At 38.8% G+C, this 23991-nt stretch overlaps 1 protein-coding gene across 2 annotated transcripts; it reads right to left on the reverse strand.

The window, feature by feature from the left end:
- Positions 1 to 4383: 4383 nt before the first annotated feature.
- On the reverse strand, positions 4384 to 15991 carry tnfaip3 (tumor necrosis factor, alpha-induced protein 3). 2 transcript variants are annotated; one of them, XM_079473389.1, is made up of 9 exons: positions 15726 to 15991; positions 14602 to 14938; positions 9129 to 9319; positions 8786 to 8927; positions 8095 to 8265; positions 7832 to 8012; positions 6499 to 7382; positions 6168 to 6367; positions 4384 to 6083 (listed from the first exon to the last, which is right to left on the reverse strand). In XM_079473389.1, the coding sequence occupies exons 2-9, from the start codon at positions 14906 to 14908 to the stop codon at positions 5823 to 5825; spliced, it is 2337 nt and encodes a 778-aa protein (XP_079329515.1). In that variant the 5' UTR covers positions 14909 to 14938; positions 15726 to 15991; the 3' UTR covers positions 4384 to 5822. The 2 variants fall into 2 exon arrangements, with proteins under 2 accessions (XP_079329515.1, XP_079329514.1); XM_079473388.1 differs by having other exon boundaries at positions 4401 to 6367.
- Positions 15992 to 23991: the final 8000 nt, after the last annotated feature.

The following is a 23991-nucleotide window of genomic DNA, read 5'->3' on the forward strand; positions in this document are numbered from 1 at the left end:
GATGTTTGCTCTGCTCGGCGCCCCTGCGGATTGAAAAACGCACTGAATCCATACAGACTCAGATCAGGGAAGGAGCCGAAACTAGACGCAGCGCGCCGCCATTACAAATTAGTTTTTAAAGGGGACTGAAGCGATCACAAATTAATTAATCAAATAATTTTTAGGGGGGCTGGGCAGAAGTTTAGGGGGGCTGAAGCCCCCCTAAAAAGGGCCCAGTGACGCCCCTGCTCCACATTAAACATGAGGTTCTGTCATCATCCTCCCACTATACTAAGAGAAACATGACATGATGCAGCAGAATCATGACATTGAGCCCATTTATTACATTATCAACTCGTCAATTAATCTAGGCCATGTCCCAGGACCCTTTAAGATGGCTGTCATTAAGCCTCTTGTCAAGAAACCAAACTTAGATCCAAATGAACTAGGAAACCATAGACCGATTTCAAATCTCCCATACCTGTCTAAAGTACTAGAAAAAGTAGTGTCCACTCAGTTGTGCTCTTTCTTACAAAATAATGACATACATGAAAATTTTCAGTCAGGCTTTAGACCGCATCATAGTACTGAAACTGTGCTGTGATAAAATTACAAACGACCTGCTTATAGCATCAGATAAAGGTAACATCTCACTCCTAGTCCTGCTTGACCTTAGTGCTGCGTTCGATACCGTAGACCATAACATACTTCTAGATCTCTTGCACAATTATAACGGTATTGAGGGACAGGCACTACAATGGTTCAGATCTTACTTGTCAGACAGACATCAATTTGTCCATTTAAATGGGAAATCATCAAATCTAACGCAAGTAAATTATGGGTTACCTCAGGGATCGGTTCTGGGACCCGTGCTGTTCTCCATATACATGCAGCCCCTCGGAAACATTATTAAAAACATGGAATTAGCTTCCATTGCCATATGCAGATGATACTCAGCTATATATCTCATCAAGACCAGATGATATCTCCCAGCTATCCAAATTGGCAGAGTGCATCGAAGATACAAAACATTGGAAGACCTGTAATTTCCTTCTTTTAAATTCGAATAAAACAGAAATATTACTTATCAGACCAAAGACGCGCAAACCAAATATTTCTGATTATAAACTGCAAGTTGAAGGGTGTACTGTTACTCCAACAAAAACTGTAAAAGATTTAGGCGTTATATTAGACAGCAACCTGTCATTTTGAAATCACATCTCAAATGTCACAAAAACAGCCTTTTCCCAGCTAAGAAATGTAGCCAAATTACGAAATATTCTATGTGTTGCTGACGCGGAGAAGCTTATTCATGCATTTATGACCTCAAGACTTGACTACAGTAATGCACTACTTGCTGTTTGTCCTGCATCATCAATAAACAAACTACAGTTAGTTCAGAATGCAGCTGCCAGAGTTCTAACCAGGTCCAGACAATACGATCACATAACCCCAATGTTATCAACCCTTCACTGGCTACCCATTAAGTATCGTATTGACTTTAAAGTTCTTTTAATCACTTATAAAGCCTTAAAGGGTTTAGCCCCTACCTACCTAACAGAGCTTCTATCACACTACAACCCATCACGCTCTCTAAGATCTCAAAACTCAGCACTTTTGATAATACCTAGAATAACTAAATCCACCAAAGGGGGTTGAGCTTTCTCGTAGCACCTAAACTCTGGAATAGCCTTCCTGATACTATTCCAGGATCAGACACACTCGCCCAATTTAAATCTAGATTATAGACACATCTTTTCAGCCAAGCATTCACTTATGCAAAATAAGAGACTGCTGACATTAGATATTATTTACTAGGTGCTTATATAACTAGTTAAACTATGCATGTACTGTGTTTGACCCTTTTTGTGTTTTTCTTATTTTCCCATGTAAAGCTGCTTTGGAACAATGCACATTGTGAAAAGCGCTATATAAATAAAATTGAATTGAATTGAATTAAACATTTAGAACAATAGCTACTACCAACAGGTTTAATGAATTTACTATTAGGTCTATGAAACCAAAGCATTTTACTATTAAAGGGATACTTCACTCAAAAATAAAAATTCACCTTTAAGTTGTTGCAGATCTGTATACATTTTTTGTTCTGATGAAAACAGATAAAGATATTTGGAAGAATGCTTATAACCGGACAGATTTTGCCCCCCATTGATTCACATAGTAGGAAAAAATACAATGGTTGTCAAAAGTTCCCCAGAACCTTTTGTTGTCCTACATTCTTCAAAATGTATTTTGTGTCGAAAAAGTCATTTTTCCTACTATGGGAGTCAATTGGGGGGCGAGATCTTGTTTGGTTATAAGTATTCTTCCAAGTATCATTCTATATGTTTATCAGAACAAATAAATGTATATAGATTTGGAACAACACGAAGGTGTGTAAATAATGACAGAATTAAAATGTTTTGGTGAAATATCCCTTTAAGACTATTGTCTTACAGTACTCTTCAACATAAGGAGGTGAGTGTTTTTCTGAATCACGAGTCAAAACAAGAATTTACTGAAAATTAAAAAAACACCTGAAAAAAAAGATTTCCCCTTGAACCATGAATGTTTCCTTTAGCTTTTTAGAGTCCACACCCCCACTTAGTTTTGATTCACTTTAACTTGAACTTCACTCAAACACGAGACTGTAGTTTTCCTGGGGGCTACCCCCTGAACACCAGTTTTGTGGGCATGCTTAAATCAGAACTGAATTATGATTAAATTTACGGGATCCATCCTATAGATCGCTGTTAGAGAATGAGTCAGCAGATGCCCGAAAGGGCACCAAAGGGCTCAAAACATGACGTGATCATGCAAATCACACCTATTACCAATATCACTCTCATGGCAAGTGACAAACTTTCAGTTTCATTCGCTGAAATTGACACATGGGATCAAGGTGTTTAAAGACGCTTGGTTATATCCATTGTTCCAATACACTCAATAGATTTACTTCTCTTAACAGGATAATGTGGAATTATTTGAAAGTTAAAAGGTTTTACAACAGTAATAAAAACAGCTGTAGTTGCTGGAGGTGTCTCAATCTATAGCCTTCACAAAACTTTTCTGGAATGCACCTGAGGTGACAGATCATCTTTGGAAGATTTCCTCATGTACCGAGATGACTTATGGGATAGTCGAACAAAAACTGAACACTCGGAATTCCCAAACCATTCCACGAGAAAAGAATGAAGACAATTTATTCTGACTATACCAAGAAATATGTCACAGTCGTTTAGTATCCACCTGTCATTCAGCTTTTGCTTTCATTTTCCTTTCGGGCTTGGCAGTCTGATGTTTTAGATTCTTTGTCATTCAAGGACGCTTGGAAATCCAGCTAGGGAATGTGTGTATCAAAGCAATAAGCCCAGCAAAGCAGTGGGTTACAGTGCATTTTATAACAGCTAAGTAAAGTAAAATTACTTCAGTGAAAATGTGTGTCCTTGATGTTTTGATATTTTTGTTCATGGATTGCAGCTTAAGAGACCTTTTTTAAACAGGTAGAAATTTGAACAGACACGTGTTTCCTGTGTCCCATGTGTTACAGTTTTTGATGGCCGACATTATTTGGCCAAAACAAAATGGCTTCTGTTCAGAGTTGTGTAGGCCTCGCATTTCAATTGTCACTTTGCATTCCATCTATTTTCAGAAAGCTTCAATACAGGTTGTGCGTTAACTTCCCGCCCACACCGCCGCTGTCCCTTCCCACGCATCACTGAAATGTCACCTCTTCCCCACACCAAATATCCCCTCCCTCTCTGACACGCTTTCCTTCCAGCAGTGAGTCAGTACAGCTTCTGGGGTGTTGGGGGGTTGCCTGCTGCTCGAACACCTTTGAGTGTGGAACACTACTGAAACATATGTGAGCTGGCTTTTTTTTAATCACATTATTAGAAAGAACGACAAAAGTTAAAAAAAGCCCAAAAGTCACGAAGACGGTTCTCGTGACTCGCAACCACAAAACTTCCTGTGACAAATGAGTTTGGATCTAATGGCATGAATCTCACTTTGGCCCCAGATTTTTTTTATCTCACTTGGTTTCTTATGTTGATGTGGTTTGTAACTCTGTTAGTGAAGGAGCTGGTCTTCATTGATAGACTGCAGGTTCTAAGCTGTGCTGTACATTTTCTTTGCTTTGTTAGTCGTGTTCTTTAAAGCCATTTCTATTAGCAACATTTCTTTCAAAAAATACAGACTCGGATGGTCTAGATGACCACATTTGCGGCCACCCAGAAATCACCTAACCACAGTTACGCACGTAAATGCAAGTGACATTGGCATGGTGACCTTCTTCTGGAATCAAAAACCATTGCTAGTTTAAAAAGCGTTCTAATGCTGCTTAAATAAGACAGTCAAAGCTGAAAACAAAGAAGTTTGTTAAACAGACACAAGAAGCTGGATAATGTTTTCTTAATAAAAATAATTTATTTCAGGACCACATATAAATAAATCTTGAAACACATTACAGATCATATTTGCTGTGAATAAATACCAAACAAACCAAAAAACCAAGGCTTTTCATACGATACTCTATATGAAAGTTTCCACAAAATTTCTAGCGTCGTCTATTTTCCTCTAGGTCTATAACTGGAATGTCACTATGTACTTTAAGTCCCAAGTACCATTCCTAATTCCGGAGCAGCTTATATTATGTATTGTGCAAATTTGTGATGATCTGAGCCGACAGATCAAGTAGCAGAAGAGCATGAAGATACTCTTAATATCATTAATCGACTGTCAATTTGTCTTGTGTGTTTTTCCAAAGCACGTCTCTGTTTGGGAATTAAAGACAAAGCTAAATGTGCTTGCACAATATTGGACTTCAAAGATGGGAATGTTTAACACAGTCAGTTAGTTTTTTTAGAAATGACGCCACAGGAGCTAACAAGAACTTTTTTAACATCTGTGCAGATATTGCGGCAATATTCAAATAGAGCATGTCAGTTTGTGCATACTAAACGTATTCAAAGCATAGACTGAGGCGTTGTGTGTTTAAAGGAGAGTAGTGCAACCAAAGAATGTGGCTGGTCAAGAAGAGCAAACAGGGAGTTTACAGAACCAACGCTGGGAGTGTTGTGTCTGGTTGTTTCCTATTAGTTCCATTAAAATTTCTGATAAGCTATTTTTGGCACGGCAATTCCCTTCAGCTTCATTGAATTTAGTCTGCGCGAGAGGTCGGGAAAGTGTCAAGTATCTGACTTTCATAGCACTTAAGGAGTTTTTCAGCCACAGGAAAACATGTGTCCATTCGATAGAACAGACCAAGTCGTATGAAGTTTAGCAAGGCAAGCAAAAGTGAAAAACAGTTTCAAGAGCAAAATGTGAGCAATGGTAAACAAAAACATTCTCAAAGGCAACAGATTCGTACTGCTCGCAGACATCAAATGGCGCAGCAGGAAATGAAACTGGAGCTCTGCTCAAAGAGCTCTCATTGGCACTTAACCTACATTTTATGAAGAAACTATCAAACGCTGTCTTTCGGTGGTCTCTGCATACCCTGTTCGTGTTATTCCTGTATTTCCAAAAGGCCTGTTAGCGTTCTGCAGTCCACAGTGGCGATTTAGACTCTGCAAATTAACTTAGGTCAATTACGTGGGTCATCTAAATCCTTAATTCGAGTACATGCTTTCCTCAATTTGTTTTCAAATGTATTACCCTGTTCAGTAAAACCAACAGATGCCACAGGTGTGATGTTATTAGTTTTTCGACGCTTGCATCTCACTTCTGTCCTATACACATGATACCAAATGACCAAAACTTGACTAGAGAGGTAATCGCCAATTCTCCAGCACCACCAGGCTCAAGTCCTCCCCAAGGCAAAAATGTTCCTTGTTGAACTGTCACCCTCTGTAAATCTGCTTGAAGTGGTCACATTCATTACAGTAGCCTTGTTTGTCTTGATTTGCGTAGTGGTCGCATCCTTGCGTCTTGCAGCGCTGTTTGCTTTTCTCTTTGGGTGCCTGGGCACGCCGACCATCTCGCTGGCCGCGGCTGATGCAGTCCGGGCAGAGGTCTGTGCATCCGGGAGAGAGGTTCTTGCAACCGCTACGTCGACACTGCGCCTGGTTGAGCATCGGAGGCGGACGGGGCTTTGAGGCCCTCTGGACACAAACAACACGGCTATTGTTTATCTGATACTTCAGCACGACCCAACAGCAACAAAACAGGCGTGTGAGAACCCTTACCGTGACGAGAGGTGGGGAATTTGAACCCCTGCTAGCAGCGTGGTTGAGTCTAGTGCTCTGTTCCTTCACGAAGCACTTGTTGCAGTAACCCTCAAGCATTGCCTTTCCCTCCGCGCCACAGCCCTGGCCGCGGCACCGCGGACAGTTCTGAAAACCCGCCTCGGACGTGTGTCTGGGCTGGACAATAGCAGGGGTGGCCTCTACGCAAAGAAATAAGAACAGTTAAAATAACATTTTCCCTCATCCAGATATATTAAAACATATTATAATGATCGTTCTTGGTGTGAACGGCCTTTGCAAGAGCTTTCATGTTCATGCGACTTTCACTTACGGTGATTGGTCTGGTAGTCTAGATAACATATAGTGCAGAATCCCAGCTTCTCTTGCGTTCCAAAGAACTGGCAGCCAGAGCGTTTACATGGCCTGGCAGCAGGCGTCTGCCATGTATGATTGGTAGTGCCAGTGCATTCCGCCTCCCGATGCAGCGCCCACACCGAGCCCTCCGTCTGAGGCTCCAGCTGCTGGGCGTCACCTCTTTCAGAAACGGCAGTCCTTTGCATGCAGGGCGGGCAAAGGCCATTAAATATCCTAAAGACTTCCTGTCGACACATAACACACCTCTCCGTGTCCCTTTCCCTCTCCTTCTCTCGTTCCCGACCGCCTGTCGCCCACTGACCATGACCCCAGCCGTGCGAGTGGCCTTGTGGTGGCCCGTTGGCAGCCGATCTGTTTTGTCTCGCTGTAAAGCAGCGTTCACACAGGCCGTCATGTTCTACGCTCAGCGTGAACAAGCAACCGGGCGTCTTGCACTTCATTGCGTGAGTCTCGCTGTAAAGGCTCAGGCTAGGGGCCGTAGGGGGTGCGGAACGGGGACTGGGCAGCACGGAGCGCTCCAGCCTTCCCCTACTCTCAGTGTCCGAGGGTGAGGTCTGATTTATGGTAGAAACAGTCTCTGGCTTCCTGCCGGCTTGCCGCTTTTCGAAACACTCGTGACAGTGTGGCTGAGTGTCCACAGAGACGTAGAAGGTACAGCGGGGTGTGGCACAGCGGATCTCAATGAGAGACAGTTGAGAAACTGAGAAGGGAGGGGGACGCTGGGATTGAGGTGCCCATAAGGACTCTTTATCCTCTTGCCAGCGCTTGTATTCATGGTTGACCAGCTGTAGGTAGTCCTCCATCAGATTCATATCCTCTGGTAGATTTCCCTCATCCAGTCTGATGGTTGAATGATTCACAATTTTACAAGTAAGGCACAGCAAATATTTTCAACTTTTTTATGTAATGCCTACAGACGCTTTGACCCAATAGTGTAACCTGGTGTTTTCAACAGTCTAAGCTTGTCCAAACAGAAATAACTTCTTGGGTCAACCAACATTACCAGAAAAGCAGCTACGCAAGCACCAAATGAGCAAATCTGCCACGAAACATTAGCAGGTCTCTTTTTAAAAGGGCTTACTAATATTTAGTCTTATCCCTAGTACATCACCAAACATTGCATGGTTGGTGCAGATGGTATTAACTGCGCATAAAAATATCCCTTTTATAAAATAAAATCATTGCATAGACTATTTATGATGACCAAAAATGTCCCAAATAACTTATGTTTACCTAAATTATGCATCAAATAATAATGCAAGGTAGTCTCAAAAGGTAATCGTAAATACCTGGCTGCAGTAATGATCTGGGTGGGATCATAGCCCAAGCCAATGACAGGAATCTCTATAAGCATCAGGTAGTCTTTAAGCAACTTATCCTTCTGTTGCTGCTCTTTTTCTGTTAGGAAGTGCACTCGAAGTTCTTCAAAGCCCCCTCTGCCGGGATTTATCAACGGCACCGCACGCATCTCTGATAAAAAACAAATCACATTTTCAAATACCTAGGCACAACCTGTAAAGCGCACTAAGGTGGATGGCAATGTGTGCCATACCTGGGCCGCTGTCTTGGATGGTGATCAGTGGTGCAAAGTGCTGGGAGTCATAGCCGAGCACTATGGGATATTTGTAGCACTCTCCTGGAGGCCACTGCAAAGGCAAGTACATGCCCCCAACATTGAGGGGTGAAAAGGAGGAACCAGACTTCATACTCCTGACTACCTGGTCTGCAAAATCAAAATAAATCAAATCTGTTATTATGCAATTTCAAGTTGTATGGATGCATACAATAGTATGTTAATAACATTGTTACAATTCAATAACCGTCCTAAATGTAATGTTATGTGTAGTGTGCAGTTATTTAAAACTATGATACCCACTTATCTGGTTTGTATTATTTCTTTTGGTAAAGTTTAATATCTCTTGTATTACAGTTTGGTGCAACTATTATTCTTAGTTTGTTTTGACTCTAAGCTATAAAACATTTCTGCCAAAACGTCTAAAACAAAACATACCAAAGTTCTGAAAATGTGGGAAAAATGTCCCTAAAATAGATTTTTGGAGTGAAAATATTTGTGTGGTGTAATAATCATGTAATACTGTGTTATAATCATGTAATGCAATACTTTGAAATGTTGTTGCTTGCACTCACACTAACGGATCAGTTTAAGGGCTTGGTTTATGTAATTTCTTCTGCAACTTTTTTACATACACACACAACTGTATACATTTCGTGAGGACATGTACCTGCGATAACAATAATTGGCCTCCGTAAAATATTTGAAAGGACAAAGATGTGAATGTCCTCCAAAGAGTCAAACTGTAAGCCATTACTGCTGGACACAGGAGAAGCCATTTCCACGATCTTTACCCATTCCTCCTCCCAGTTCTGAGACACCAAAAACACAAAACAAGAGTTTAACCTACATCACATCAAAAGTGCCACGTAATATGTGCACAACTATGCAGGACTTTCTCATTTCTGCATTCAGAAAAACAGGTTAAAACAGGTTACCCAAACACTCCCACAGACAAGTCTATCCCAAAGTCATGTCACAAACATATACATATAGATGATGAAGGTAGTTACCAAAGTGCTGTATCGAAGGCCGGTCTGGGTGAACTCTTGAGAGTGAAGCAGCTCTGTCTGAAATCTCATTCGAAAGTTACTAGTGTCTGTATCCTTCAGTACTGCGTAAAGAGCCTTCCGCAGGACCAGATCTGTGTCCTGAACCCCCAGCAGATACTGAGAGGCTGCATGGAGCAGGCAATTCCCATCACCTAAACAAACACACAAAGATCCATTTAACCAGTTATTAAACAGGTAGCCTACATACGTCATCTCTGTTTTCTTATCTTACACAGAAAGCTCATAATAATGATTTAAAAGTTGAGCCGTCATGTACATTCTTGTGAAAAATGTCAGTTTGACATCATTTGACACACATCAATTTTATGTTTCAAACAGATGAGGACAGACGGGCAAATGTTACAGACAAGAACTCGGATCATAACACTTCATGTAGGTGTGCAAATTGCAACCATGTTGCTTGCCAAACCTGCAGTTCCAGTTTTACATTTTGCATTGTAGTCAGGCAATTCTTATTGTCAAAACAAAGACAGCCTTAGCAACGCGCTGTCGTGCATTATATAGAGGCTAAAAGGGCTTTTATTTCTTTGCTGTATATATCTTTTACATCTGAAGGTTAGTTAAGCTGAATTTGCCACATAGCAAGATAAAGAATGAGATAGAAGCAATACAGGGGATTTCCAAAGAGGTGCAAAGCACTTGAAGGTATCCATTACATCCGACCGTGTACATTTTAAAAGACGGAACATGAAACACTGCAACAAATCACAAGTTATCTAAACTTTGAACCTGTTTGAAACCTACCAAAACTCCCTTATTACTTAAGTCAATGAAAAACTACTGCAAGCACAGCAAGAAAACATACAGGTACTTTGAACCCTACAGTTCGACATTTACTTTCAATATCATGTTTCGCCGTATTCTGCAAAGATAACAATGGCCCAGATTCAGTGTTCTTTCTGATGTTGTGCAACATTCGTGCATGCATACATTGTTGTGCATTTGCATGTACGCCTGTGCGAGCACGCTACGGTGGCTTCTGCGTAACAGCCTGTGCGGGAATTTCCCCAGTTTGTGATTCGCTGATTAAGTGCCGTAAGGGCTTCACTTCAACTTTTTCTTTCCCTTGTCTCCTCTTGACACAAGAGCTGTGATATAAAGCATCTGGACTTTCCAGATAGGAGGGGCGACGCTGTACAGGAATGTCTGTTCTGCTCTTGTCATCTCTAAAGCTGATTATAACCCATGGTTTTGAAATAATAATTGTGGCAATAGACGAAAACAGGGAAGTGTGAACATATGATCAGATTCCTGTTCTTTAAACCACTGTAATTATTCAAAGCCTTGGGTAAGGCCTGCACCTTGAAAGGTCTGCAATTTAAGCAATGGGCTAAAATGTTTTGTTTGTTTGCACTGCACTGCAGTATCTATTTTTATGTATTACGAAAAACAAAAATTTGGACCAGAATACAGTTTCCAAATGACCCTTCGCCTTTGCACATCTTTGTGAAAGCCACTTGTTAAAGAACATTCTCCCAGGATGCTACAGCTGCTCTTAATCAAACTATCATTGACACAACCAATGCATTTCTGAAAGAGGAAAATACAGTGCCACGAAGAACAGAAACGGAAAACATTGAAACAAAGCAGAAACATCACACAACCACATCCCTAACAACACAACCAGCCAATTTGTTCACGGATACTAAATGAGGCCTCAAAATAAAGAAGTATTATATAGACAAACACTAACAGTGATTATCTCTTCTCGGACTTGTTTGCCGTCATCTGATCGGATTAACTTTAACAGACAGCAGTCAAACTTTTCCAAACCATTCGGTTTTCCACTCATTAACTCAAAAATGGTTTGCCTGAAGTGTGGGGATGTATAACAACATCTCACTGTACGATAAAACCTTTGTATAAAGTCCACGGTATGATATTTATTTCAAATGACAACTGATGACTTTGAAAGGTACCATAAGCATCCTCTTTTCTTTATCCTCTGCTCATAACTGTTGCTTAGAAGTAAGAGTTTTGTGTGAGATGGGTCCAATGATCTAAAAATCCCTTTTATAAAATAAAATCATTGCACCAGATGGACCTATCGTTTACAGTCATGTGACTACGATAATATTGAGAAAATTTTGCTACTGCGATTACACAATATCGATAATATCATTACATCCCTTCTGAAGCATTCAAATTGTATCTGACAATATGTCACTTGAATTCATAACTTACGTCAAACTGAATCAAACTAGAGATGCGCCAAGACTGACATTACATTCACCACGCATGTATGCAGAATTGCTGTATAATTGGAACTGGCTATGTAACTATCCTAATAGATGAAATAAATAAAACAGGCTTTACAGTGTTAACTGCTAAGCCCAACATATTTTTAAACACAAGACATCAGATTATGAAGAAGAGGTTCATAGTCACACTATTATATGACACCCACAACAAATTTGCTGATGATGATATGGAAAACAAAAGATATAAAAAAACCTTTTGACCTTTTTGAAAGTACAATCATAACACAGTAGTTAGCCATATTTGAAAGTTATTAGAGCCATGAAGGCTGTGTTTGTTAGGGTTTGTTAGAATGCATGCCATCTACTGCCCGAGGATGCTGATACTTCGATAAAGACAGGAACATGGTGGATTTTTGTAATACTGATACCAAAACAGGACAGACAAATCCTATAAAACTTATATCCTATAACAAATCCTATTACATAAACCATTTATTTATTCTGTAGTGCACATATTTAGACCTGAAACGGCTATGGCTACGTACTAAATTTATAGTACCAATCTTACATTGGCATCCATTTTAAACCAAACTTTTTTTTTACTCATTTTGTGTGACATAAACAAGGAAATTCCTCTTTCACTATTAGGACAGATCAGTCCAGATCTCTAAAACAAAGATTTACCAGAATACAAAAACCATCCACTGCCAGGAAGTGGACGGTGACCAAATGAGATCTATGTATTCATCTAAAACTACAGACTCATCCATTACACAAGTGTTTCATTTGTAAAGCTAACTGTTTTGCCTGACTGGTTCCGACATCATCATGAGAAAATAAGGCACGTGTAATCTCGATGGCGTTTACCTAAATTTACTAGTTTGAGTTACAGTAACTAGTGACTGCACAATGGAGCAACAATGGCAAGTACAGAGAAGTTTCCCTTGCTGCATTACTCATAATAGAAGAGCAGTGCGACCTGACCCGGAGTTAACAGTCATAAAGCGTTCACTGTGAGACCTGCTTCACAGCACCGACCCCTCAATCGAAGCAAATTGTGCCGTTGAATAAAGGGGGAAAAACGTCAGTGTGACAGACAGTACTGGATTTTCCCATCGAAGCGCCCATGCGGCCAACATTAAAAACACATATTGTTGTTTTATGTGCCCGTCAATACATAAGACAATTTAATGCTTGTGAATGAGATAAAATAAACACTTATTTAATACTTACTAAAAATTTAAAATTAAATATTTGTTGACAATTTTGGGACCTGACAAAAAGGAATCGGCAAAGGGAAAATGCTTTCAGCCTATGGTGATAATCTCAAAATGGCAATGTTGGATAATTCATTGGCCTGATCATTATTTGAGTCTATTATGGAGCCATTTACCGAAACATCTGACTAAAACAGAGCATGGATGAAGAGTGTATCAAAAGTAGAGCTGCAACTAACGATTATTTTAATAATCGATTAATCTGTCGATTATTTGTTCGATTAATCGATGAATCGGATACAAATTTTTAAAAGCATTCATTTTCAACCCTTTATTGAAAAATAGAACTGACATTGCAAAACATATTTCAAAAGCTTTATTATTACTTATTATATTATTATTACAGCTGGCTGTGGTTTACATGATGCATTTCCCATCAAGAAGCCTCTCATGGTTTGCTGTTTTTTTCTGGAATTTTTTCGGGTCTCTCTGATGGTCTTTCCTCTACCTCCGCTCTGCTTTTTTAATTTATTTTTTCTCCGCTATGCTGCGCGGCGCGATCAACTTTTTTTAGTCCTGTGACACACTAGATGCGTGGCGTGAGCGTCTCAGAAGCCTGGCGTGACCGTTTTTAAATCGGCTCCCATGTTAACAGGTTAGAGCTTGCACACTGCCTGCGTGAGACGAGCCGCACGGAAAACGCGTGCATGCTAGGAATTGAATCGACGCCTATTTTTCACGAGACACGCAAGCGTGTTGGAAGCGTTTCCAGGCAAAATAGAATAGAAAAAGATGTTTATATGTAATTTTGTACACGAATACATATTAATGAATGCCATTTTGATGTTTGAAAGCTAATCATCATTTATTTGAACGTATTTTCAAATTGAATTTCATTAAACCAACATCTACACGTTACGGGATTTACATGTCCACTGTAGAAAACATCAGGACTTAAATCATGTTTATAATGCATTTTTGGAGAAACAACAAGTGAATATTGAAATAAATTATACATTAATATTCCTATTAAGTATGAGATATTATTACTAAAATGTTGCAAATGAATACTCCAATTAACTACTTTTTTTCCATAAAATCTTCCTCCAAGAAAATGCTTAGGCTATATCCAATGAAAAGATACATTGCATTGAATGGGAATATTAATTTATGTCCATCTTAAACACATATTGCATAAAGTAAACTCGTGCATCAATTGATTACGTTACATCTTTAATAACATATCTGAGAATCATCTTAATACGAATTGTGGTTCGTATTAAACCCCAAAATGTATTGGTGACTGAATTATTTTTGTTTTTTATGCTCTTAACAATGTGATTAAAAATGGAAAAAAATATGACACACTACAATAACAACGTAGTCTAGTGTGTCATCTGAGTGACGGTCCAACATCAGGTAATAAAGCTACAAAACATTTGGAAATGTTATTTAAATAAACAGACAGCCTACTTACTCATTTTTCGGATTTTGTAAGGTGTAGGTTATGTGAAAAAAGTTTAAACATGTCGTGAATACAAGACCCTTGTCTGTCGGCGGCCTCCCTCTATGTCACCTATAGCAGCAGCAGCGCGCCAGCGCCGCGTCAGGCACGGTGCTGGTGTGCGAAGATACAGAAAACACGACGCAGCCGCCACAGAGCTGACACGCAACAGAAACGCCACGCTCACGCCACTCAAACATGTGGCGCGCGTTATAGTCGCGCGATACAACGAATCGATAATGAAATTCGTTGCCAACATTTTTAATAATCGATTTTTATCGATTTTATCGATTCGTTGTTGCAGCCCTAATCAAAAGTGTAATAACACAACTGATGGTTTGGTCCACCATGGGTATACTTTGAATAAAATGAAGGCCAAATGTGTTTTCAACCAACCAAAGAGGACTTTTCAAAGCCTGGAATTCACAATTTTGAAGTTTCCCTTTACCAAGCTTCAACCAACAAAGAAAAGGAAAACACGCTATAGTTACCGTTGGTTCTCAGCGGCACCATCTTTTTAACTTCACGGCACCAGTTCAATCTCTTCTCTTGTTCCAGCGAGCTCTGCATGGCCCTGTCCAAGATGGCCGCCTGGATGACCTCGCGAAAGGCCTGTGGGAACTGGCTCATGCGGATCATCTCCAGGGTGTAGCGGTGCATGCTACGCAGGTGATGGGTCAGGCCGCCGCTTGCTGACGCCTTGACCACATCGTTGGGCACTCGCTCCCGGATTTTCACAGCCTTCAGGAGGTTACTCACGAACAGGAACTTGGGCAGGAAGTTCTGGCCCTGAGACATCGTGATCAGGAGCGGGGAACCAATCTATCTCTGCGAAAGAAGACATGAAACAAAAACAGCATTGTCAGAAGCAGTCAACCCACGGCCACGTGCAACGAAACAGAATTTCCCCTCGTTTCCCTCCACCCAAGAGGTGAAGAACCGAAAGATCATGGCTCCTCAAAACCGACAGAGTATTTCACAGAACAAGGGCCATTGTGAGGTCAGATGACTGAAAGCTTCAGACCTTTATTAGTCCAAGCCCAGAATAAATCCATTTTCAAAGAAACAAGTAAACAGCACAGACGATGTATTGTTTCAGACATGGATTCAGAATCCTATTAACAACAAGGGCACCCTTTATTTGTCTTGAGTTCTTCAGGGACAACTAGCTGACAACGTCAGAACGCCAGCGTTCCCTTAACACGTCAGAAACGGTCACTATTTGGTGGCTGGACGAAACAAAGCGGCGTCCACAGTTTCAATAAACACAAAGCGCAACGGGGACAATAGAGATCATCGTGAAAATATCGTAACATCGGCCGCTGACGCTCGAATTACGTAATTCAGAAGCCGTTAGACAATGCAACACTGTTACACATGAAAGGAAGCGACGTGTCCCCATGGCAACAATAGAACGTTTTCTCCGTGCTAATGTTTTAAATCGCTCATGAGGACGTCTTATCAAACAATGGCTGTCAAATGCGTGTCCGTCCGCATGAGACACAAATTGTCGTTTAATATCGACACAATACAGCGTTCAGCCACACTTGCTTACGGTTCGATTTTCGTCCGGATCCGATATTAGTCAGGCAAGAACGAATCGCACAGCCCTTACCTGTTCAATATGTCGCTGTCCGCCAACAAAGCCCATAAGATGCTTGACTCTTGCGTCCACTTTAATCGTGATCGTCCATAACGATTTCAGAGATGCGCTGTATTTCAGTGCTCGCGTCCACGACACCGCCGAGCCTTTAATCTAGTTAAGGCAGCTCGATTGATAGCCGTGCATAAAAGGCAGCGGGGGATTTCCATAAGGTACTTTCCACTTTCACAACCCATCATAAACGTTCCTCGTTATGTTCCTGTCGTCCGTCGGAGGGCGCAAGAGAGCGGCGGGGCACGCTTACGTTACGTGCGTCTCGATGACGTAAGGGTGGACGCTCGTTTGGCCACGCCCGTCGTGGGAACTGGGTGGCGGTGTGGAAACAACAGCGTGGAAGTCCCAGCATGTGTAATTTACACACTGGTGTATAGGTTGAGTTCCATTTTGATTCATGTAAAGTATGAATGAGGGTTACTAGAAATTAACTGTTAGTCACCGGAGTGGACTGCACGAGAGTCACTTTATGAAACGGGCGGCTTTCCCAGTTTGGTTAGGTGATGTTTCGAGACGAATTATGCAAGATTGTAAACATTCTGCCAGGTGGTGGTGATGCGTTTGTCATGTTAAATTGAACCCTCCCATCTTCAGCTAAGCTTTAATGTGTGTAGGAATACATTTATGGGTCACAGGGTTGGTATTACATCTCAGTATATGATACATTTATTTTTCAGTGGTTGACATTTGACAAACATAAAGGAAGATCATTAAAGTTGGGTGTAAAGTTTAAGTCTCGGTTGCTTAGAAGTTTCCAGCTTCAATAATACAATAAAGAGTGACTAACATTTTAATTCTTGTAATGATCATTCATGCTTATGAACCCTCCCATTCAGACTCTCTGCCATTGCCTACCCAGGGACTTTTCTTCTATAATGCATTTCATTAATAACATGAATTGGCTTTTTACATCAAGTTCAATGTATTTATAGTGCATATACAACAGCCTCTTGGCTGCTATAACATGCTAAACTAGTGAAGAATAAGTTTCTCAATAACCATACCTTTATGTCCTATAGATTCATTTTGCCCTATACTATTTGACGGAGGTTTATTTCAACACTTTGGAACTTTGATGTTCTGTCCGACATTTAGGTAAAGTTGAGTTGTGCACATATTTTTTTCGTTCTGTGACAACTGATGTCCATTATGTAATGTGTTTTCTTAACATTGTGTACATATTGGGACTTTCTGGAAACAAAAACGGAACGCAAAAAATTTACCTCAAAACTGCTCAGAATGTAGATAGAATCTAATAATTCCATGGTGACGATTTGTTTCAAACCAGGAAATTATGATGTAAATGTATGATAATTGTATTTTGTAATTTATTTTCAAAGCTAGAGGAATATAATTCTTAAGTCAATTATTTGATGGTTATACCATTTGATATAATAAGCAAAGAACAAAGTAAAGTATATTTAGAAAAATATTTCATTGTTTTTAAAGAAATCTCTATACTTTTGTTAGTCTATAGATCACTATAAAAAATTCCTGGCTTTATGATACACAATTTCAAAGTAATTATTTGAAAGGCAATAAACAGAAAAATGATAAATAACTTAATTGGTTACAGAAGGTGTGTAAATCTTTTGGTGCTAAAATTAAAGAACAAATACAGTCATAAAGTCATTAAATGGGATACAGTCTTTTGAAAGGAAAATTCACACCGAAGAATGGTTCTTTGTGAGTAACATGAAGGAAAGGTTTTATTTATTTTGGAAAGTTCCCACATATGCTCCTGGAGTTTACCTTGTTTAAACATTATTATGATCACATCACTAAATTTTCCCAATTGAAGTAGACAGCTGAGGTGAGACACAGCACCAAAGCTTTTCAGTTTCCACCTCGGGATGCCCATATAATCTCCAGTGAGTAGAGATTTTAGATAATAACACCTGTGAAGAGAGGATGCTAACAGTAAAAGATGTAAAAGGATATTCATTTAAAGGGCTAGTTCACAAAAAAAAGAAAAATCTGTCATGAATGACTCACTCTCTAGTTGTTCCAAACCTGTATACATTTAATTGTTTTGTTGAACAGAGTAGAAAGATATTACAATGGTTGTCAGAAGTGGCCCAGAAATGTTTGCTGTCCAATATTCTTAAACATATCTTCTTTTGTGCTCAACAGAACAAAAACATTTATAAAGTAATATAATGGTAGTCAATGGGTTCCAAGAACTGTTTGGTTATAATCCTTCTTCCAAACATCTTTCTCTGCACTGTAAAAATATTCTGTAGAAATTACAGTATTACTGGCAGCAGTTTGCCAGTCACCTTAGATTTACATTTATGTAATTATGCAAAGATAAAGTCTTTATCCTTACTGAAGAAAACTATTCTGGGACAAAGCATTCTGGGAACCAAAATTAGAAAAAACTGAAAAATGTATATTTGGATTTCTTGTTCCCAGAATACTTTGCATTTGAAAAACTGTTGCCAGTATATTACATAAATATAAATCTACAGTCAATTCTAGTTCAGTTTCCTTAAAAAGAAAGCGTTGGAAACGGATTGCCTTATTTTTTCCAACAAAACTTAAAGGTAAAATTAAAGTTAAGTTAGTAATCAGCTATAAGTAAGTAGAGTAATTTAGAGTCTGAGTAATTTAACTACTAAATATCAAGTAAGTTTAATACGTCAATTTAAATTAAAATACTAGTATTCTTGACACAGATTTACTTTCCCATTTTAAGCCATGACAATTTAAAATCCTATGTGCAATCGGTTTCCAAAGTTTGTTCAAGTAAAGTGAACATGTTTTTTTCAACACTCAACACATGTCTGACATTATCAACTGATTATTTTTCAATAAGGCTTTTTTAAGCTTTCCAGTAGCTCAGTGATTATAACATGGCACTACCAATGCCAAGGTTTGATCCAAGGGGATTGCACATACTTAGAATCAAATGTATAGAACAATGCGATGCAAATCGCTTTGGATAAAAGCGTCTTCCAAATATGTAAATGTAAAGAGCCTGTAAGGAACATCACAATAACTGGCAAATGTAGACACAATGCTTCTGGCAAACATATATCTTATGGCTTATTAAATAGCACTGAAAAAATTACAATGATTTCACGCAAATCGAAAGTCCAGTACGGTGTACCACAGGGCTCAGTCTTAGGGCCTATGCTCTTCGCATTATACATGCTACCTCTAGGAGATATAATAAAGCGACACGGAGTAAGCTTTCACTGTTATGCTGATGATACGCAACTTTATATTTCCTCGAAGCCTCATGAAACACAGCAATTCCATCGAATAGTGGAATGCATAGTCGATTTAAAAAAATGGATGAGTAGCAATTTTTTATTACTGAACTCGGACAAAACTGAAGTGTTACTTATCGGACCGAAAACCGCCCTACGTAACAACCAAGAATACTGCTTAAATATTGATGGATGTTCCATAAAACCCTCATCTTTAGCTAAGAATCTTGGCTTCATATTCGATAGTACTCTGTCATTTGAGAACCAGGTCGCCAACACCTGTAAAATTGCGTTTTTCCATCTTAAAAATATATCTAAATTACGTCATATGCTGTCACCATCGGATGCAGAGAAGCTTATACATGCCTTTATGACATCAAGACTAGATTACTGTAATGCACTATTAGGTGGTTGCCCTGCAGGCCTATTACAAAAACTCCAACTGGTCCAAAATGCGGCAGCTCGAGTTCTTAGGCGTACAAAAAAGTATGAGCATATTAGCCCGGTTCTGTCAACCTTGCACTGGTTACCTGTAAAGCATCGCATAAACTTTAAAATCTTGCTTATTACCTATAAAGCCTTGCATGGTTTAGCTCCTCACTACTTGAGAGAACTTCTAACGTATTATAGTCCATCACGTGCACTACGGTCTCAGGTGTCAGGTCAGTTGGTAATACCTAGAATTTCAAAATCAAGTGCAGGCGGCAGATCCTTTTCCTATCTAGCGCCTAAACTTTGGAACAGTCTTCCCTGCACTGTCCGGGAGGCAGACACACTCTGTCAGTTTAAATCTAGACTAAAGACGCATCTTTTTAATCTTGCATATACTACACTATCATAATATATATATGTCAAAGATCTAGGCTGCACTAGTTAGATCAACCGGAACCAGGGACACTTCCAATAACAACTGATGCATTTGTTGCATCAAAGAGTGCAGAACAGTACTCTACTCTCAGCCAGTCTTGTCTCATTGTTCCAAGGTTACCAGAGCGGGCAGGACGCAGTCCAAGGCTACCGGAGCGGGCAGGGCGCAATCCATTCCCAGACCTGACAAATGCTGGCCGAAGGACGTGGCGACTCTACAAAACTTCAGTCGCTATTAGATTATTAATGATAATTTTAAATCTAAATTTGTTTTTTATTTTGCCTTGTTGTGCAAGCACTGTCGAGCTTGTGCATAGGCAGCAGTTTTTGCCAGAGGGGAACTGGAATCCCCTGGTTAGGCCTAGTCTCCCTCTGAGATTTTTTTCTCCTCCAATGGAGTTTTGGGTTCCTCGCCACCTTTGCATACTGTTTTGCACTGTTTGCCTGGCCGGGGGGGCTGCTAGAATTTGATAGTCTTATTTAATTAACTCTGCATATAGTAATTTATTGTGTGTCTGATATTTGAACTGTGTTTTGACTTCCATAACCTTTTATGTTTTACTTATAGTCAATGTTTTCTTGTACAGCTGCTTTGTAACAATGAAAATTGTAAAAAGCGCTATATAAATAAAGCTGACTTGACTTGACTTGACTATAGCACTGTACAGAAAAAAGGCAATTGACATGTAGACATTTAGCTTTTACTAAAATATAGACATTTGGCTTTAGAAAGGTATACAGTTATAACTATAAAAACAGAACCAAACCATCTTTAACCAGAAGTATAACCAGTGCTAAAATAAGTGCAGTTACAAAATAAGCCTGAAATACAAACATTTAACTAATCTTTATATCAGTATATCTGTGCAAACTTTAAATTAGTAAATTACTAAATATGCCAATATATAAACAGGCACAAAACATTAAACACAAAGTTTTGCTTAAAAAATGATTTTAAGGGTTTGAAGTTTAGGATTCAGTTTCTTACCTCCAACAATACCCTCTGGACAAAAATGTAATGTTCAATTTCTTTGTTCTTTTAAACTCAACGAAAGATATTTGTATGAATGATAACCATTTTCAGTTATGTGACATCATCCACTACCACAGCAGGAGAAAAATATTGTATCTTTTTTTTTATTCTGTTGAACACAAATTGAGATTTTTCCACAACTAGGTAAGGTCCAGCTCCAGCTGAACATCCCGTGTCATCCTCCTGCGAGAGCCTATGGACTGACTGCCCATCCCAGCTCCAGCTCTGGCAATTTCAAGATCAAAGACAGACTATTGGTTACATTAATACTGAATTTACAATACTTAGTATTTAATGTTAAACTTACATCACATGACAGGAGTTTGAAGTTAAAGCTGCAGTCAGTTACATTATGCCAATACTATTTTCCCTGCTTATTACATTCCTAACATTACAAAATAAGACATAAATTTAGATCAAATAAATCACAACTAATGAGGTCTCCTGATTTTTCAGAAACATTTACTCAGTATCTTTTACTAAGTAACACGTCAGAGGAGACCTGACCCTCCCGGCTGAGACTGGTTTCTCACAAGGTTTCTTTCTCCATTTATTTATCATTGGAGTTTGGGTTTCTCGTCACATGGCCATATTGGCATGCTCACCGGGAGACTGATTCTATTAGATATTATTTACTAGAATGATCTTGCTTGTTCTATGCATGCACTCTGCTGTTTTACCTCTGTTTTTCTTATTTTCTCCTGTAAAGCTGCTTTGGAACAATGCACATTATGAAAAGCGCTATATAAATAATATTTTATTTAATTTTGAAGAATGTAGGAAAACAAACAGTTTTGGGGGCACCTTTGACTACCATTTAATTTTCCTACTATGGCAATGATGTCACCGAATTGAAAATTGCTAACATTCTTCCAAATATCTTTCTCTTTATTCAACAGAAGAAAGTCATTTATGCAGGTATGAAATGACATGAGGCTGACATGCCTTGAGATAACTTGGAACATTAAATACAAAAGTTCCATGAACAAATATGACTTGTGTCTGAAGAATTAACTAGCCTACTAAATGTCACATGGAATTATTTTTATAAAACTTTAATATACCTTTGAATATGCACCATATACTTATATACCGTCACATAGGTGAGTAGGTAACGTATATAATATGATGATGATATTACGAAATTTAGAACGCTAACACAACACAATATTCTACACATACCGTATGATCCAGTGTTTTCATTTACATTTAAAGAGCATTATCTCTCTCATTTATAATTCAAAGGATATCATGCTATAATGAAGAGAAAAGTTTGTGATTATTTAATGTCAACACTGTTACATAAATGTAAAGCACAAAAACTACCACTGTGTCAAATCAGAATAGTTTTAAGTCAAGAGACAAATATAGTATCAAAATACTCTAATTGAACTAAACAAAACAGAAATACCAACAAAAATGACTTAAGAAGCACACCCTGAATGCACAGTGACATCCCCCAGGAAGACTGTGAAGTACAGTGAGGCGCACACATGTAACACTACGCAAAAGCACAAAACAGACAGAGAATAAAGGTAACAATCATATTCAAACGAAGACGCAAATGATGACAACAGTCAATCTAAAGAAATACCTTTGAATCAACCTGAAGCAAAATTTAATCTAAGCATTTTCCCTTGATTTCCTCCTTTTTTCTGAAAAATTAAATCAAACATGCGTGTGTCCGATTTTTCCAGATATGCAATTAAATTCTGCAAAGATCTAAGAACAAAACACGAAGTGGTTGTTTACAATAAAATAAAAAAGCCATTTAGGTTATAGAGAGAAACAGAAAACAACAGCCTTTCAGTAAATAGTGCCGGCCACTTCTCCAAGATCTCACAAACAGGAGGTTCAGAATAAAAAAATTCTTTTCTCCTCAGGGAAAATGTGCTTTCTTCATACTGAACGTCGAAATAATACGAGACTCACAGCTTCTCATAGCACATGTTTCAAGGCATCAAGCGGGAATTCTAAAGTAAAAAGGAAAACAAAACACACAATAATAAAAAAACACTATCACGTTCATTCAGCAGCAGATCTAATACTTTAACGTGACTGAGAACTGGCCTCAGACAATCAATGAGAAAGGATTATTTAGATCAGAATGCAGAATAACTTGCAGTGAATGCAAACTACATAATTCATAAGAGCCCAATGCTCAACGCATGAAGCAGTCTGGGGTTTTCAGAGAATATGTTTCATGGTTTATGCTTAAAATAAAAAAAAGTTTCCTCCGTAACAAACTTCTATACATTTCTTTGTTGCACTGAACACAAATGAATTTATTTTGTATTAAAGTCATTTTGGGTCACCATTGACTTGAAATATCTTCATTTCTGTTCACTGTTCAGTACAAAAACAAAAAGTATAAGGCAGGAGAAGAAAATACATTTTCACTGTATAACATTTTAACTCAAGTTCAAGATATGATATTGTCACATACACCCCTACTTGAAAGTATCATCAACGTTTGTGATGACAAATAACTGCAATAATTTTGATTGGGATGTTTGTACAGTGCTCACTGAATTTAGAAAAGTCATTTACGTCATTATGATGACTGAGTACCAAAGTGAATAAAATCAAGCATTTTGTAAAGTAATGGCAGGCATGGCTGCTGATTGTACACTTATAAAGTGGACATCAACTAAACTAAAAAACTCCTCAAGTACTTTGACACGTGAGACACACTTCACATGTTCATAGATACAAAAAAGAATCAATAAAAGTAATGAATTGGACGAAGACCATAATCCTCAGTCCATGTGCTTCAGCAAGGTGTGGGGAGGGGAGTTGTGCTCCATTGCCTATATGCTCAAAAGAACGTCTTGAACATTTCACGTAATTTTACGCTGTAGAAATTACAGTATTACTGGCAGCAGTTTGCCAGTAACTTACTGTAGATTTAAATGTATGTAATTTACTGGCAACAGTTTGTTCAAAGATAAATGATCATTAAACACTACCAAGTCTTTATCCTTACAGAAAAAAACTATAAATAACCGCCTCATGGAAAGCATTCTGAGAAACAAAATTAGAAAAGAATAGGATTTCTGTTTCCCGGAATGCTTTGCATGAGGCTGTTATTTTATCGTTTTTGTCAGTA

Source organism: Barbatula barbatula, assembly GCF_947034865.1.
Source record: "Barbatula barbatula genome assembly, chromosome: 14".
In the NCBI taxonomy this organism is placed as follows: domain Eukaryota; kingdom Metazoa; phylum Chordata; class Actinopteri; order Cypriniformes; family Nemacheilidae; genus Barbatula; species Barbatula barbatula.